Source organism: Prionailurus bengalensis, chromosome A1, assembly GCF_016509475.1.
Source record: "Prionailurus bengalensis isolate Pbe53 chromosome A1, Fcat_Pben_1.1_paternal_pri, whole genome shotgun sequence".
Taxonomy (NCBI): domain Eukaryota; kingdom Metazoa; phylum Chordata; class Mammalia; order Carnivora; family Felidae; genus Prionailurus; species Prionailurus bengalensis.
Genome location: NC_057343.1, coordinates 28801386 through 28820164, shown reverse-complemented (window position 1 = coordinate 28820164; position 18779 = coordinate 28801386). Strand labels below are relative to the sequence as shown.

At 39.2% G+C, this 18779-nt stretch overlaps 1 protein-coding gene across 1 annotated transcript in view; it reads right to left on the bottom strand.

Moving 5' to 3' along the window:
- VWA8 (von Willebrand factor A domain containing 8) overlaps nt 1-18779 on the bottom strand; it is a 366373-nt gene that overhangs the window by 231963 nt on the left and 115631 nt on the right. The window contains exons 13-16 of the mRNA XM_043579664.1: nt 17115-17275; nt 14534-14647; nt 5899-6067; nt 3749-3826 (exon numbers count right to left, since the gene is read on the bottom strand). Of these exons, the coding sequence (XP_043435599.1) occupies nt 3749-3826; nt 5899-6067; nt 14534-14647; nt 17115-17275 (522 nt within the window). The remainder of the gene's footprint in view (nt 1-3748; nt 3827-5898; nt 6068-14533; nt 14648-17114; nt 17276-18779) is intronic.

The following is an 18779-nucleotide window of genomic DNA, read 5'->3' as shown; positions in this document are numbered from 1 at the left end:
CTGTCCCCCCACCCCCACTCTCGCTTTGCTCTATCTCTCAAAAATAAATAAATGTAATAAAAAAATTTTTAACTAAAAGAATGAACAAGGAGTTCAAACAGTCGTTGGGGAGATAAAAATAAACACAGATAGAGCCACCACAGGTCTGTAAGAGAATCCTACGTCAAGTGTCATGAAAACAGACTGCAGACTGAAGTTACTTCTGCCTGAGGGGCTGAGAGAGACCTGACGGAACAAGGACCTGTGGGAGAGCAGACAGGGAGAAAGCACATTTCGGGCATCACCTGACGTGGAGGCATCTGGTTATGTGCTGGGCTCAGGAACCAGTAAGAAGAGAAGTGCGGGAGGCCTGAGGGTGCTTCAAGAGAGGCTCTAGAGAGCGAGGCTGAGGAGGGCAGCACACAGCCTAATGGAACTTGGCAGGCATGCATGTTTTAGCGGGTTGTCCGTCAGTCTGTAAGCGGAGAATTCAGCCCTTAACAGTTCAGGAAAGGCCACTCCAGAGATAACAAGGAAGAGTCACTCATTCATTTATTTAATAGATATTTGTTGAGCATCTACTACACAGTAGGCAAATTCCAGATGCTGGGGATACAGCAGGGACCACAACAAAAATCCCTGTCATCCTGGAACATAAATTTCAGTCAGGGAAAACAGACAATTTAAAAAAGTGAGTGAGGGGCGCCTGGGTGGCTCAGTCGGTTAAGCGCCGACTTCGGCTCAGGTCATGATCTCACGGTCCGTGGGTTCGAGCCCCGCGTCAGGCTCTGTGCTGACAGCTCAGAGCCTGGAGCCTGTTTCAGATTCTGTGTCTCTCTCTCTCTCACCCTCCCCCGTTCATGCTCTGTCTCTCTCTGTCTCAAAAATAAATAAATGTTAAAAAAAAAAATTTAAAAAAAAAAAGTGAGTGAAACATATATTATGTCAAATGGTTAAGCCTCAGGAGGAACTTGAAAGCCCAAAGAGAGCTGGGAATGAAAAGGGCGGGAAGCGTGATTCTGAACAGAGTGCTTCAGGTTGGCCTCTCTGAAGAGGTGGCATCTGAGCAAATCCAAAAGGGGGAGGGGGCAAAGCTACAGTTATCTGGGGAAGAACAATCTAGCCAGAGGAAATGCTGAGTGGCAAGGGCCCTGAGGCAGACACTAGTGGGTTTAAGGAACAAGAAAGAGAATGGTATAGCTGAAAAGAACAAATAAGGAAGCAGAGTTGCAGATGAGGTCCCAGGAGTTATTAATAGGGGGCCTGTGACAGCTAGAAAATGCTCCCACCCCCTATACCCCAAGATACCCACATCCTAATCCCTGGAACCTGTGAATTTTACTTTACATGGCAACGCTGACTTTGTAGACCATATTAAAGACTTTGAGATGAAGAGATTATCCTGGATTATTTGGGTGGCCCCTAAATGCAATCACCCGTATCCTCGTAAAAGGGAGGCTGAGAAAAATCTGACACAGACACACAAAAGAGAAGGTGATGTGAAGATGGAGGCAGAGGTTAAGATAACGAGGCCACAAGTCAAGGAATGCTGGTCACCAGCAGAACTGGAAGAGGCAAGGGACAGATTCTCCCCTTGAGCCCCTGAGGGAGTGTTGCTAATACCTGGATTTCAACTCAGTAATACGCATTCCAAACTTTTGGCATCCGGAACACTGAGAAAATAAATTTCCAGTGTTACAAACCATTTATGGTAATTTGTTAAACAGGCACGGGAAAGTAACACAGGGTCATATTAGGAATGAATTGTTGGTGATGAGGGCAGTCAAAGGGAAATAACGATATTCCAGGAGAAAGATTATGAAACCAAATACGAGGACAATTCTGATAATAGGTAAGAGAATGGATGAGACATCATGATGCTAAATTGATGAGATTTTCTTTCAGGAAAAGTGGAGATAGTGGGAAAGCAAGGAGACAGATTATTAACGAAGTCGGGGGATTAAAAAAGGAAGTAGGAATAGATTTAAAGGGGAAAGACAGTTCAGTTGTATAAGATAGGTTGAATTTACAGCAATCCCAGAGTATCCCATTGAGCAATGAAAGAAATGAACATTTATTAAGCAGCTACCATGAAAAGGATTCTTCACATACATTTTCATGTTTAATCATTACAACATCCTTATGAAGTAGATGGCACTTCCCATTTTACAGATGAGAACACCGAGATTCATAGAGTTAGTGACAGTCCTTGATCCTTCCAACATACACAGTGGTTTCCAATGTTTTAAGCATCAAGTCCCTTATTTTTATTCCCCATGGGCCCTGTGTATTTTTTAAGTAGGCTTCATGTCCAGTGTGGGGCTTGAACTCATGACCCTGAGATCAAGACCTGAGCTGAGATCAAGAGTGGGATGCTTAACCAGCTGAGCCACCCAGGTGCCCCCTGTGCCCTGTGTTTTAAAAGGTTTTGCTTACCAAGCTGCATTTATTAAAGAATTAGTTCTCTATTTTTTGCTATTCAAATGCATGTATAGTCACCAATCGTGCTTCTGATTGGCATAATATAACCAGGCTTAGGTATTAAAATTCCAGCCCAAGGCCAATAACATTTTCATTAGTCCTTTTATTCCTCTGTGGGAAAATATACAACTTGCTTTGGTCTATTTAAAATATTAACTATTGCTTGAAGACTTCAGATTAAAAACGAATAACCTTTTCATTTCACCCCAGATAGAGCATGAATTATACCGAGTGTATTGGGCTTTTGACAGGGGGAAGTTTTTGTAACAGTGCAAAAATGTTTTCAACTGTGAATGCTGAAATAAACGTTAGGCAAGAAATTTTAAAAAGGGTGGGGGAACATAATATGCCACCCCAAAGTATGCCATTTTGACATGTTTATTATTTTGAATTAAAGTTACTTAAGAAACAGTCCGTATGAGAAGGACACTCTGACCCTCCTCTGTCCCCCAAAAGCAGGAAATAAACCTCCCACCTGAAAGGCACCCTCTCTGTCCCAGGAGGGTAGAGCGCATCCTTAATGCCAGAAATAGGGAACAAAGGGCTAAGATGGCAATATAAACAAACTTTGTTACTGTCACTAATTTACCATCCCAAGCTCAAACTTTTTGCCTTGTCAATTTATTTGTCAATTTGCCTTGTCAAATTTATTGTTTGTCCGAAAGGTATAAAAGCTGCCTGCTTTGGTCATTTCTTTAAGTCTAATATTTTTATAGGGCTCCTGTACATATGACATCAAATTGGGTTTTCTCCTGTTAATCTGTCTCATGTCCATTTAATCATTAGGCTGACCAAAGAACCTGGAAGGAAGGAAGGGAGGAAGGAAGGAAGGAAGGAAGGAAGGAAGGAAGGAAGGAAGGAAGGAAGGGGAAAGTTTTCTGCCCCTATACCATCCCAAGACGGAAATACAGTTAGAAACAGAGAATCAATGAGAAAAGAAAAGCTAGAAGCTGAAGAGAAATATGTTGGCGTTAACATAAGAGGTCGTACTTGAAGCCAAAGGACTAGGTGAGACCACTCAGCACAGGAGACCAGGGTAGCAGAAGTGAAACCCCTAAGAATATCAAGCACTCCTCTAGAGCTACTGGTTTTTGTATGATACCAGCCACGAGTGGCTGGAGCAAATGTTCAAACCACCAAGAGAGTGAAATATATGCACAGGGCAAAGCACAGCATAAGAGATAAAAATACCAGCTTGAAAAATAGATTTTTAAGCATTAAACTCTGAGAACATAAAGCAGCAGCATGTCAACAACGAAAAATCCTATGGGAAAAAGCCCAGACTTACCGTGGGATCCTGTGTCTCTCTGAGTTTGTGTGCAAATGATAACAATCTGTCCAAAGCTTCCTGAGGTATATTTGGGACCTATTTTATGAGAGAATTGAGAAAAGAAAGAAAGAATAAGTTGGGATATCTGATCAATCAACCAGAAATTATGGCTAGTTAGCAAACAATATTAGAATTACATTTTTAGAAAGTCTCTGATGATAGGTAACATGTTTAACTCCTAGCTAAATTTGCTTGTTCATTTTCTCAGAAAACACTTACACCTCTACTTTCTCTTTAACCATCAGGTAACTGAGGCGAAGCTGCCCTTCATTTACACTTCCATCACGAGGATAAAAGATGAAAGGAGTTGCTCAATTAAAAACTGGCATAAAATGTGCCCATAAAAAAACTTTTCATAATTATTTCCCCGTTTGTAAGCTTCAGCATGATTTTTTAAATTCTAATTTCAGCATTTTTTCTTACTGAAACCAAACTCCCTCATTTAATCATCATCTTGTATCTACAAAGTGACATAAGGTATCCTTGTACAAAGACTGGATGCTCAAGCTGTTCATTTTTTCAAGGGCTTTTAAACCACACACCTAAGGGGTATAATCAGTTTATCAATGAACTGTGAAGAACAATGGCCCAAATAACACACACTTGTTGCCTGAACTGTAACAATTTAGCATCCGACTCTTGATTTCAGCTCAGGTCATATACTGTGAGATCACCACATCAGTCTCCACACTAACACTGCAGATTCTCTCATTTTCTCTCTCTCTCTCTCAAAATAAATAATCATTTAAAATAAATACAAATATCACAGAGATGTTAGAACAATGACTGGTATGATGCAACCATTTCAGAAGTAAACTGCTCAGGATTCCTTTGATGATTTTTAAGTGACTGGAACTTGAAAATTCTAAGTTCTTTTCAGTATATACTTTATTTCATTTATTCTTTTAATCAATCCTGTGATATATCCCCAACTTTGGTTGAGTAATTTACCCAAGATCTGGGAGCTAATAAATAGCGGATTTGGCATTTAAAAGCAAGCTGTTTGGGGGCACCTGGGTTAAGTCGCTCATTCGGTTAAGCATCCGACTTTGGCTTAGGTCATGATCTCACAGTTTGTGAGTTCGAGCCCCACATCAGGCTCTGTGCTGACAGCTCAGAGCCTGGAGCCCGCTTCAGATTCTGGATTACATGTCTCCCTCTTCTCTGCCCCTCCCTCATTTGTACTCTGTCTCTCTCTATCAAAAATAAACATTAAAAAAGAAAAAAAACTTTAAAAGCAAGCTATTTGACTTGAAAGCCTATGCCCTTATTCACCATCATGCTCACAAGACCTAAAATTAATCAGCTCATTCTGGTCTTTCAGAAGGGATGGGTGCATTCATGTATAAAGTTAATTATTCGTGATCTAGAACAACACTGCCCAGGAGGACTTTCTATGATGATGGAAATGTTCTTTACTTATGCTGTCTGACATGGTAACCAGAAGCCCCACATAGTTATTGACCACTTGAAACATGACTGAGAAACTGAACTTTTAAAATTTCTGTAATGTGGCTAGAGCTACACTGAACAGTGAAGTTCTGGAGTTCCACAAGCGTTAAGCACAATACTTGGTTAAGGCAGACACTGAAATAATGCATTATGTATACTGCAAGCCACCAGGTAACTGGTCAGGTAAGTACAGGATATATTACAGTATCGAGGGGAACAGCATTACTTTATATATTCTAAAATCTAAGGAACTAAGATATATTTGGCCTCCCTGTATAGGAACTTAAAATGATCATCTTTGGCTGATTAGAAGAGGAAAAGGAATCCAAATCTGCTTCCATATGAGGAAAGTGGAGAGCTAGCTTACATCCATGGTTCTCAAAGTGTGTTCCCCAGATCAGCAGCATCGGCATCACCTAAGAAATGCCAAGTTCTCGTGTACCACCCCAGACCTAGACACTCAACAATCTGTATTTTATCAGACCTTCCATATGTTTCTGAAAAAAATGCTGAAGTATGAGGCCCATTATATCAGGAAATGTGGGAGTAAATGGGAAGAAAAAGCCAGGAATGTCCAACTCTACTCCAGCAGGTGTCAGAGTGCCTTAAAAAAGGAACAGTTGAAGGCCACAGGCTAGAGCTAGCCTCACTCTTACCATTTCCTTAATCACTTGAACTTCTTCACTTTTGGCAAGTGGTTTCATATAATGGAAAAAGAACATGGTTAAGAATTCTGGTCCCAGCCATTGCTGTGTGGTGCTTCCAAAGACAGGGGGTTCTGCCAAGGCGATGATTCTGAAGGAGGGGTGGACAGGAAAAATGGATCTAAGGCGGGGAGGGGGAATAAAACAAACAAACATAATCATTCATATTAGAAATTAGGTCATGGGAGCTAAAGCCTAGGCAGTGATAACCCCATCATGTTGCTGTTAATATAGTCAAAGCTATTATCCAAAGAACAAGCTTTGAAAAAAATCAGGACATCCTAAGAACCTATTATTAACACAAAAAAGAATCACCTACTGTTAAAATATGTTGGATTATTTCCACTGATGGTCTCCATGCCTTGCACAAACCACCGTTTGGGATATGCTGTTACATGTCCAGCAAAATTTCTCCAAAGTCCCTCAGAACAAAATCCCCTCCAATTCACATTCATTACACAGCTTCCTTTTCTTTATTCAAAATCCCCTCAAAATCTCCTGTCTTGCAAGGAGCCCACTCTATGTAAATCGTAGAAAGACCAAGAAGTATGATCCAGGATGAGAAGGCTTTTTACAACACAGAAAATTTAAGCAGCACAGGGGCTGGATTAAATTTAAAATTTGCAATTGACAATAAGAATAGTCTTCAAAAAGTAGAGAAAATTCAACTTTTAGATCATTCACTCTTTTGTCATTTTTTAGGAAATATTGTGATTTTTTTAAAGTGATCTCTTTTATAAATCTCTGCTAGGGAATCTGATGATGTAAATATTCTAGGACACACAGAGGAAGAAGATAAGACTCGCCTTGGTTTATGAAATGACTTAGTATGTTTTGGAGAAGGGACTAGACACCCCTTATCATGATCTAATCATGGGGTGATATTGTCAGTTCTTATGAACTATACTCTAAACCCAAGTGGAAATACAACTTTAGAGGGTAGTATCATCCTTGTTATGTGAAAGAAGATCTGAAACTCAACACCTGCCAAGATCTTCACAAAAACAAAAATATAGGTACATAACTGGCATTTCTCCAGAAATGGAATACTCATTGCCATTAACTGTTATAATAGAAACCAATAGTTAAGTGCTTAGGCGGCTAGAATATCAGGAGGTAGGAAATGTGTGGAGAGAATCAGATAAGTAATCTGAAGATTTCAGATAAGACCATGTCCTCCCAATAAAACAGGTAGGTCCACGGACTCTCTGACCATGTGATCTGTACATTTAGAGGCCACTCCATGATTTGTAAACCAGGGAAAAGCAGTTTTTTGGAAATGGTCATATGAGAAAGGTCTAGAGGAATTCATGAAAGCTACCAGATATCATTTCATTTCTCCAGGTGGGGAAAAAAAAAAATCCTTATTTACAGATATTCAAGCAGGGCATGGGAATGATCTGTCCAAAGGAGTTGTTCTGGGAAAACAGGAAAGAACAGCAGCATGAACAGTGCCCGGAAGGCCTGAGGATAGCATGATCACTGAGGACCGCCAGCAATTAGACAGTCACACAAGAGAACCTGGACACAGAGAATCCTGTCATCTAAAAGCTAAAAGGGAAGGTTATTCCATTTTCCACTCCTGCCAAGTGGTTTGCTACAATCCAGAAAACTCCTGCTTCGTGGCCCAACAACAGATGTTGGATTCATCCCTGCTCCTCCTCTTTCCTAGCTGGGACAAAAGAAGGTGGGAGAGACAGAGCTGCTTTTTTGTGCTTTCACTGCACAAAATTAAATCTGCAGATGTAGTTTCTTACTCAAGATAATGAGGGATACTAAATCAGGGAATAAACAAAGCCAAAATCCAACAAGTAAGCCAAAAGAGGAAGTCTAATTTATATCCTTCAACCAAAAGATCAGGAAGCAGGGACCACAGCTGAGCTGTGGGTTTAGTACCAGAAGAGCAATTAACATGAGAACAAGCAACATGAGAGCAAGCTAGGGGGGTTGACTTTAAATAGGTGATGATCATTGCTTGGAACATACATTGTCTGTGGCTTGCTTTTTGGTATTGGCTCTAGCTGGGTACACCCAAGTGAGCTGGCCCAATTTAAAGAGCGGCAGTTTCCGAGACTGTTGATGTATCAGGCAGAGAAGTGTATACTGACTATGAAAACAGCCAGCAAACTACTGAATAACAGGATAAGGACCGTTTTGTTGCTAGGTCACCCCAAAGGCTTCCTTACATATAAATAGGTCATATGGAAAGTCATTTCCTGATGATGATAGGATCTCCACCTCTGAAAGCCGCTGAGTAGAGTACTCCTAAGGATCTGCCATGTACTTTCAGGTGCTTTAAGACACTGGTGTGTAATACAAAGTCTGAATATGTGGTAAATAGTTGAGAATTAGGAAACAAACACTATCAAAAGTTAAAACTAAGATTAATGTTCATTTTACTACAATTTAACAACAAATAACAAATGAAACTAAAGATATGGCTTGACTGAGATAAATAACTATTTCATAAGAATTAAAGATGAGAAAAGCAAAGTGCTCTTTTAAAAAGATTTCAGGAATAGAAGTATTGGGGTCAATATGTTTGGGCACATAAGTTTTAGAGAGAAAAGCACTTTCCACTGCTTCTTAGCGATAAGAAGGAATGAAGTATTGATATACATAACAACATGAAAGATCTCAAAATAAGTATGCTGAGTAAAAGAAGTTAGATCAAAAAGAGTATATACTGTGTGATCCCATTTATATAAAGTTCTAGAAAATATAAGAGAAATCAAGTAACTTGAAGCAGAGTCTGAGGGTAGCAGAGGAGGGTGACAAGGGTCAAGAGAGAGGGATTACCAAGAGATCTGAGGATACTCTGGGGTGGTGGTCACAGATGTATTCATTATCCTGTGATGACAGTTTCATAAGTATATATAAATATAAAAATTATCAAACTGCACACTATAAATATTCACAGTTTATTATATGTCATTATATGTCAAAAAAGCTATTCATTTAATAAAAGAAGAAAGACTTCAGTAAAGTCTAATCTTTGGAAGGAAATTATACAGTACATTTTTGTCAAATGTGTATATTGAGGAATTTGAAAGAATGACATAGAAGGTTTTTATAAAGACATTAATCATAAACCAGAGGAGGATCTTGTAACTGGCTTTCTGTACTATAAGACTAGTGCTGAACCTACAGGCTATGTAGTTCTATCTACAGCCCATATTTCACCTTTTTTTCCCGATGCAATGTAGCAAACTGCATGGGCACATTTCTTGCTCATCTTTATGGCACACGAGGTCTAGGGTGGTACTTGAATGACAGCAGATGCTAAATAACTAAATAAATATATTACTGTTGTTAAGAACCATCACAGCAAGAAACTTTTTGAAGACCTCTGATGGCAAGGACAATGGAGGTAGTTGATAAGGACTGAGAATAATGATTTTCTACCCAAAAGCAGAACAGCTCATCTAAATGAATGAATATGTTAGAGAAGGTGCATCCTCTGTATCAAAAGGACAAAACCACACCATACAATAATAATTAGATTCTTTATAGACACAGAGTTTAGAACTTTTCCTTGACCATAAAAAAAAAAAAACAGTAATTTTTCAAAATCAGAATCTGCTGAGAATCAAACACAAAGATTTGGGCAGAAAATCCTGGGTCTATCTTGAATTTTAAAATTTACATGGCCTACATTGCTACTAAAAAGATCCTGAGGTTTCTGGGGAGGCGGAGAGAATGCTGAGATCCTACCTATCTTCTAACACAGGAGTAAAAATAAAAGGGTCTAGAGAAGCTAATCTATCAAGGATTACGCCCAACGTCCAGTTATGGTTCAATACCGATCTAGAAAAACTGGAGATTGTAAACCATTTTCGATGTTCACTCATAATTAATACTAATAAAATATTCAATAAAAATGCAAAACACCAGACTATATATAATTATAACTGAGACTAGGCCACTAATCTTTACTGCTTCCCTGAGATAACCATAAGCCCTTTCTTGGCAAAACAAACTATTAGTAATGCACAGAAACTCTCAGCCCCCTCATCTAGGCTCTGACCGATGGCAGGAAGGGACATATTTAGCAGCTTATAGTATTTGTACTCTCCCTTTCCCCAAAGAAGTTTTTCTCATCAAAGGAAGCAATTCTATTTTGGTCCTTGTTTCCTGTGAGAAATGCAGGCATGGTGTCTGATGTGCGTGGCCATCATGCTATTTCTAACCACCACGTCCACTGTATTCTTGGTGTCTTGCAGCAAGGGAAGGAAAGTTGCTAACATTTCTTACACCATATTTAAGAGCACATTAGCTATGTAGTTACTTGCGGACAATGCCTGCAGAGCATTCAGATCAAGACATATGATCTTCATGAAGAATTAGAATTAGAATACAACAGAGGTCAGCAAAGGAGTCAAGTACAATTCTTTAGAAACTGGGTTTCACACTATGAAGTTGACAGGCACAGTAACCCATTGCTAGTAGCTGTTAATTACTAGGCACTGTGGTATCAGAAACATTTGCTAGCTCAGAAGATTGTCTAAAACTGGATTAATGGAGTTACCTTTACCTTGCATTTCCTAGAATTTATACTAGGTTAAGATTTACTCACTTGCCCAAAAACATTTGCTAAGTGGTCTACTATGTGCCAGGTGCTGTGACGTTAGAGACAAAGAGATGAAGTACAGAGTAATAATGTCCTGGCAACATTCAAGTCCTGGGTTGCAGTTATTTCCTGAGGTCCAACTGCATCCTTGCCTCTCCTTTGAACACATGATTTGCAAAAACTTAAGGTTTTTTGTTACCTGTAACTAAAGGAGTCTTGCTAAACACAAATATGAAAATTGGTCCTATCTGAAAAGAGACAGGTATCCAAATTTATCAAACTGGGTCCAGAGGCAAAGACGCTCTTAAATCTGCCTTCCCTTCATTCTACATTGACTTTTCCTCTATCTCAAAATCCCCCAAGGAAACAAAGCATTCATAGCTGAGTTTGTTTAAAGGCTATCAGATATAATAATGATTTCACTGAACTTCAAGTCTGTGCTTAGGTAGAGAAATAAAGGGATAGATGATTCAGACGCTGAGTTTCTCATGTAGAGTTCAAATACTAACGCCAAGAGTAACATGTTAGATATGCACAGCATATAACATCAACTCACACTAGATAATGGGTCATATGACTTATAGGAACAACTCATGAAATAAATCAATTTCCTCACTGAGTACAAATTTCCCACTTTATACTATGCTGTATTCTTTTTGGTCAAACTGTCCTCTTCCTACCTAATAAACACAGGCTTGAAAGAAATACTGTCAACGGCATTAACATACTATAACCTACCCTATTATAACCTATTATGACACTAAAAGAGAACATATTTATTCTCACTAAGACAAAAATGGGCCACAAAATTAAATCAAGTTTAGCCAGGAAAAGATAAAGAAATTTACTAACAATCCATTTCCGTCAGAGTGAAGAAGATTCTGTAACATGACTCTTTAACAATGAAATAGAGAAAAACTGTTTATGTTCATTAAGAAAATAAATAGCATGTTTCTCAGGCCAAAAAACAAACAAACAAAAAAACAAAAAACAAAACAAAACAAAAAAAAGGAGGAATACTGATAAGGGAAGGAATTAGGATTTCAACTCTTAGAAATATTTCAGACAGAGAAGTATCAACTCCTAGACATTTTGCCCCTGAAAAGTCAATGAAGTCCTGACAAACTGGCCGAACATAAGAGAGAAAATTAAAAGTTCAGCCCAAGAGGTTCAACACCTAACAGATGAAAGTTGCAGAAGGAGAAACCGGAGGAAATGGGCAAGTGGGAGTGGACAGAGATCTAGCATGACATTTGTGCTGTAAGTATGAAGGACAGCAGGTCCAGATTAGGGCTAGTCAGGATGCACTACGAAAGAAAAGATGGAAACCTGATAAAAGCCTGATGTGCCTGCACACGCCGAGAGGAGATTTAGACAAGAGGGGAAATACCTGGAATGAAAAAGTGATAAATACATGGAAAACAGGGTCACTTCCTCCTCTGTGTTCCCATAGCATTATTGTAGAGATCTCTGTTCTAACATTTAAAAGCTGCATTGTAATAGGCACCTGGGGGCTCAGTTGGTTAAGCATCTGACTCTTGGTTTTAGCTCAGGGCATGATCTCACAGTTTGTGAGTTCAAGCCCCACATTAGGCACCATGCTGACAGCGCAGAGCCTCCCTGGGATTCTCTCTCTCTGCCCCTCCCCTGCTTGCTCTGTCTCTCTCTCTCAAAAATAAATTAAAAAAAAAAAAAGCTGCATTGTAATTATTTACCTACATATCTGCCTCTCTTCATATGTATACAATCGCTAACTCTAGGAAAATCAAAATGTATGTAAGACAGGAAAAACAACTGTATTTTACTAAATGACTCGACTATATACAGTCCTTATACTGTGATAATAATGCAGACATTGAGTGAAGTTCTAAATACTGTAAGATAAAGAAGTATCAATGAAAGCACATTATGATATTGCAATAGTGATGTATGGGGACAGACAGTATCTACCCACGCTTGTGGTGAACACAGCATACTATGGAAACTTGTGGAATCACTATGTTGGATACCTGAAACTAATGTAAATTGTGTGTCAAGTGTACTACAAAAAAAAAAAAGTATATTATTTAGTGATATGGAGGTAAGTACCTTGAAGAAACAGCTCAGAGTAGAAGTAGTAGTCTCTGGGGTGTGGGAAATGGGAAAGTGTCTGAGGACCAATGAGAGGGGACTGGTATTTTTCGTCAGATGCCTTGAAAAACTATCTGGCTCAAGTTTCATGCATGGTTAACAATGACACAAAATTCAAACAAAAATAAAAAGTAAATGACAGAAACCAAGCAACACTCTTATGACTTGTTTCCACCTACTCGCAGAAACCTCTTGAGATAGAACTGAGCCTGGTTTGTATTCATGGGAGTGATGAAAATCAATAGTGATGAAGATAGGACACTTTGAGAAGGAAGTCCTACTGACCAGTCTGAGCCACAACCTCAACATGATGTACAGGGCCACTCTGTTCCTGAAATGGTTTTCATTTGTAAAACCGCTTGTGACCATCAGGGAGAACTTGGGTCCTTCTCAGGAAACAGGGCTGTCATTTCCTGGACATTTGACTACAAATACAAATGTTCCTGAAGTCCTAAGGGAGCCTGACAAGCAGGCTTGCAGAGAGCTACTGCCCCACTGTTTTGATCCAGCTCCCTGAAAATACAAAATACAAAAGGTATGAAATGAGAGGAATGTTTAAAACTTACCTCCTTAGACACTCAACTAAACTATTCACTGGGCTAGAGGAGTTCAAGGATGTCTATCCTAGAAGCATAAATAGCTGTGTATAATCAAGTGCATTTTTTAATAACTTACACAGAAGCAGTAAGGAATTTAATATTTCCTCTCTATAAAAACTTCCAAGAAAACTTTTGAACAAAATTCTCCTTAAAACATAAACACAATAAGAAACACGCTTAATTATCATTTGTAAAATTTTAACGTTTTCAATATGTCAGCAAGCCCTTTGTGGGGAGCGGAAGCTTTAAATTAAACAAGATTCAATTAAGTCACTACATATTTGCCAAGGTAGCAATCTCTAATTATGTCAAAATATCCATGGAAATGGAACGAGACAGAAAACTTATATTTGCCAAACCTCCTCTAAAGGAAAGTGGTGTGTAGTTGGAGGAAATATTTTGAAATTTTTCAAACACACAGAAAATTTGAAAGAATAGGATATGAACACCCATACATCCTTTACCTAGGTTTCACCACTTATTAAGATTTTACCACTTTGTGTTCTTATTCCCACTTGTTCTTTCTCTGTGTGTGTGTGCTGTGTTCATGTACACACACGTTCATGTCTTTTCCCCCCTGAAACGTCGGGAAGTAAGTCACTGACATTTTTTTACATTATCCCTTCAATATCTCAGTGTGCATCTCCTAAGAACAGGAATATTCTCCTTCATAGCCAGAATACCATTATGATATCTAAAAAATTCATATTAATTCAATATGATATAGTATATATTTCAAATTTAACTTTCCCAATTGTCCCGAAGTATCTTTTATAGCTGTTTCCATTTTATTTCCTGATTCAGGATCCGAGCAAGCCTCACACATAGCATTTGGTTGTGACATTTCTAGGAGGGAATATATAAATAAGCCACAAAGGGCACACCTATATCAGGTGGCTTACCTCAGTAATAACCCATCACTTCCTGGGAAGGAGGACCCAGTAAATTACGAGAGGTTTTGGTGTTGTTTTTGTTTTGTTTTTGTCTTGCTGAAGGGAAACAAAGTACCGCACAAAAACTGAGTCACCAGGACAATGAATAGGGGTTACCTTCTGAGCACTAAGGATCTTATGAAGTGTTCAAACACTTAGGTGAAAGTTCGGCTGAGAGGGCAGAACATACCTTGGGTCGTAAACCCAAGTTTTAAGAAATGCCAGATTATGAGCATGCCCAGGACAACAAACTATTAAATTCTTCGAAGTTAGCCTGGCTTGGCCCTCGGTTTAGAAGGATAATAAAAAGAAGGCACACTTGACCACAAGAACGAGGGCAGTGCACCCAACATTACCTCTTCCGCAGCTGCTCGTCAGACAGTTGTAGCTCCTCCTTTAAGCGCATATACCTGTCTTCTCTCAGCAGCCTGGAGCCATCATACAGGCTTAGCTCCCGGTCGTGGATCAACCTAATGGGAGAGGCGAAAGTCAGGGAACAAATTCATCTGTTTTGAATGCTGAAGTTACAGGAGGTAGAATCGGCTCACATTTTAATCACGTCTATTCTTATGGGCAATGGAGTCTAACAATTTTGTTTAGCGGCGCCTTTTGAAACTTCAAGTTGGCTAGTACTGCTGTACTTGGCAAAACTATTGGTTTCTGTGCTGGAGAGCAGTCGTCATGGTTACGAGATGTGGACAGTGGGGAGGAGAAGGACGACGAGGAGAAGCTGGAAAGGGGAAGGAGGAAGGAGGTGCAAGGAAACAGCCGAATGAGCGACTCAGGACCATCAGGAGGTGCATATTAATGACCAAGGCAAGTGGTACATGCTCTGAGTCTAATGTAAGTCTTTAAGGGATAGTATGTCCAAAAAATTTCTATCTTTGGAACTATAGGATTTTAAAATATCAAAGATCTTTATAATGAAATAACTGGTGCTGCTTTATCTAGAAACTATGATGGTGACCTGACCATCCATAGCACCAAGAGCACTCCCTTCCAGATGTTGCAGAGGGTGAAAAGCACCAACCACTGAAGTCTCCTGAAGCCTGCATTACACTTGCCCCACAAGGACCTCCACTCGGTGAACACCAAGGAGAGGGGAGACTGCACAATGCAGGGGTCAGGAGCATGGACAGCAGACTCAGTCAGATCTGTGTTCAAATCTAGCTCGGCACCTTATAAGCTGCCTGGGGAGGGGGAGAACTGCTACTCCATCTCTCTAAATTTTTCTTTTATAAAATTAGGGCGATAATACCAACCTCATAGTATCGCTGTGAAAAGTAAACACCTAATGTAAGGCAGATGCTATGACAGTTGTCAATCTTGGCAGCACATTAGAATCCCCTAGGAAGGGTTTGAAAATGCCTATTTCCGGGCCTCACCCTGGATCGATTATATATGAATTTGAGGAGGCAGAGCTCAGGCCTCAGTAGTTTTAAAGCCCCATCCCTGGAAGGTGCTTACGGCTGAGAACCTGAGAAGCACTGGCCTGGCACAATGCCCAGTACAGAGTAAGCACTCATAGCCACTCCTCTTAAGTGCTTGGCCTAAGGGCAAGGGATAACCAATAAAAAGAGAGGGCTATTATTTTGTTTGTGTCTGTATTTATCCGTTCAGAAGAAAAAAAATACGTAAATCTATGGAATATTTATGGCAAATCACTGAAAGGTTGTGATTATTATTTTCAAATGCTCTCAAACCTAATTAGGACTAACAATGTTTTTGGAAAGTTTTGTAAAATTTATTTATTTTGAGACAGAGTGAGAGTGCAAGTGGGGAGAGAGCGGGGAGAGAGAATCTGTGGTGTCAGCGCAGAGCCTGATGTGGGGCTTGAATTCGTGATCCAGGAGATGATGACCTGAGCCGAAATCAAGAGTCAGACACTCAACCAACTGAGCCACCCAGGCACCCCTATTTTTGGAATTTTTAATTAGACTCAGGATGTGACAAAAAATTTTGAATATTTAGTTGGGGAAATGGTTTATGCCATAGTTAAAAAAAAATCTACAAATGACAGAATCAAGACAGAATAAACAAAAGTTGGTATCATTCATCTTCTTAAATAACGGGATAGACATATTTCCCATGAAAGTTACACATGAAGTTTTCTCTTAACATTACACTCTAAAGAAGTTAATTAGAAATGTTTTCCCCACCTAAAGGGAAATAAGGAAACAATAGTTACATAAATGTTCAAGTTTATAACCACAAAGTGAGTTTTCTAGTCTATATAAAATATCATCAAACACCTATTACATATTTTATATAAGGAACTACCCTTTCTCTCTCAAAAAAAATTCCAACATGCCCAACGAATAATTTAGATCTATGATTCATAAGGAGTTTATAAACAGTGAAGCAGTAACTGACAAATCGTAGAAACTTCAGCTGTGTAACTTATTGCATGTATCAACCAGCATATACGAAGTCTTTCAAAATTACTACCTGACAGCTTTTTTTTTCCCACTCTTATACAGAGACTGCTGCTCTGACAGTGGTTTTTCCCAAAATGTTCATTATTTGAAGTTTCGCTACTGTTTACAACAACAGAAACATCTTCTGTTCTGGTTGGTTATAGAATTAAGTTTCTCAGTCTCTACATAACCCAGTTTATTTTATTTTTTTTTTTAATTTTTTTTTTCAACGTTTATTTATTTTTGGGACAGAGAGAGACAGAGCATGAACGGGGGAGGGGCAGAGAGAGAGGGAGACACAGAATCGGAAACAGGCTCCAGGCTCTGAGCCGTCAGCACAGAGCCCGACGCGGGGCTCGAACTGCGGGACCGCGAGATCGTGACCTGACTGAAGTCGGACGCTTAACCGACTGCGCCACCCAGGCGCCCCACTACATAACCCAGTTTAAAAAAGATTGATAGAGTCCCCACCCACTGTTTCCATGGTGTGTTTTTCTGCATGTGTGTGACTCACGCAAACCTTTGCAATACAGCGAGTGTGCCGGCATTGACACGGTGAATGCCATCCAAGAGGACAAGCTTTCCTTCCAGAGCGGCATTCACAAGGGGTGAGGACCGCCAAGCAGTGTCTCCATTGGGAAGAGTGTATCTCTGCTGTAGCAGATCACGTGCTGTCATATCCTGGAACCAAGTGACACCACCCACCAAAGAAAACGCAGAATTAGTTTTGAAACTAAGGTTGGTGGCTTACTTAGCTTTAGAGTTAGGTACCTCTCTGAACATAACATTCCACACTCTAACTGGGAAGTCGTCTTCTCCAATTCAGTAAAGAGCGAGATATTCAAAAGCTTCTCCTGGTTATTTGAAGTTGGTCCTGTTACTCATCCACATAACATAGTATAAGAGTGAGGGCTCTTCCCCCTCTCCTTCTTATTAAGCATTTCCCCCCTCCCTTGAAATGTTCATTTGGCTCATTTAGATGGCATTCATTTCCACTTGACTGTAATGAAATTCAATTCAATCAGCTTTATTTTTGCAGGGATCAAAATGTGTGGATTCCTTTTTAAGAAGTAGAGGCCATACAAACTCAATGGGAGGCGATGCTTATCAATAATGTACATTGTCTTATAGTTAAAGTCTCCTGAAAAACCATGCTAGGAACCCATCACAATGACTCAGTGTATTTAAAGAGGTCTGAAAATGGAGGAAGCCGAGGAGGACAGTCGTCAGATGAGGTACAGGAATTGACAAACAATAGCATGGCACTCACAAGCAAGTCTTTAAAGCACACACGCAATGCGCTTGTGTTAAAGCAGTGTAACAGATTTAAGCAAACTATAATAGCAGTGGCATATAAATGTCTGCTTACTTTAAAAAATTCGAGGTGCCATGTAACATGAATAATTTTTTCTTACATGTATTAATGATGAAGATAATAGTTTGCTTTCTGTTATCACCTTCAGATAACTTTGGTGCAACTTATAGCAAACAAAATTTCAACTTTTACAATCGATTTTATCCTGAAACTTAAAGTCTTTTGTAAATTCTTTGATATCCGACTCCAGCTTCAAGAAGACAGAAAACTAATACATTTGCTTATATTCACAATGGCAACAGATCTACAATGAAGCCAAGATGAAAATGTAAGTATTCATCATTTCACTTTTCTCACTATCAAAAAAGTACTGACTTAGGAAGTGTGAATAGGCCTATACTGAATCATAAAAGCACTTGAGAATGGTAACATTCAAACTCACCAAGTCCCCATAGCCCTAAAGGTCTGGCTTTGACACCTTATCAAAATTTGGCTTAGCTCATTAACTTCATTTAATTCTTCAACTATGAATTTTAAGTTCTATGCAAATTATATGAGCATGGCATTCTATGCAGCCAGTGATAGTTGCAATAGTCAATACTAAATTGATCACCATTGTCAGCATTTACTGAGACGGTTCAGAGTGAGAATGAGATCACTCCTACCCATGGGTATGCCATGTAAGAACAAAAAATGGATAAAAAGAGGACAAATCAAAATAAATCATTGTGGGTCATTTTCATAATCAAATTCTGAAAAACAACCAAATACACAAATAAATCTTTCTAAAATTAATATAAAATAGGTAAATTAAAAAAAATTCTTGGCAATAATTATTTCAGAAAAATATTCAGTATAGAGTTACATCAT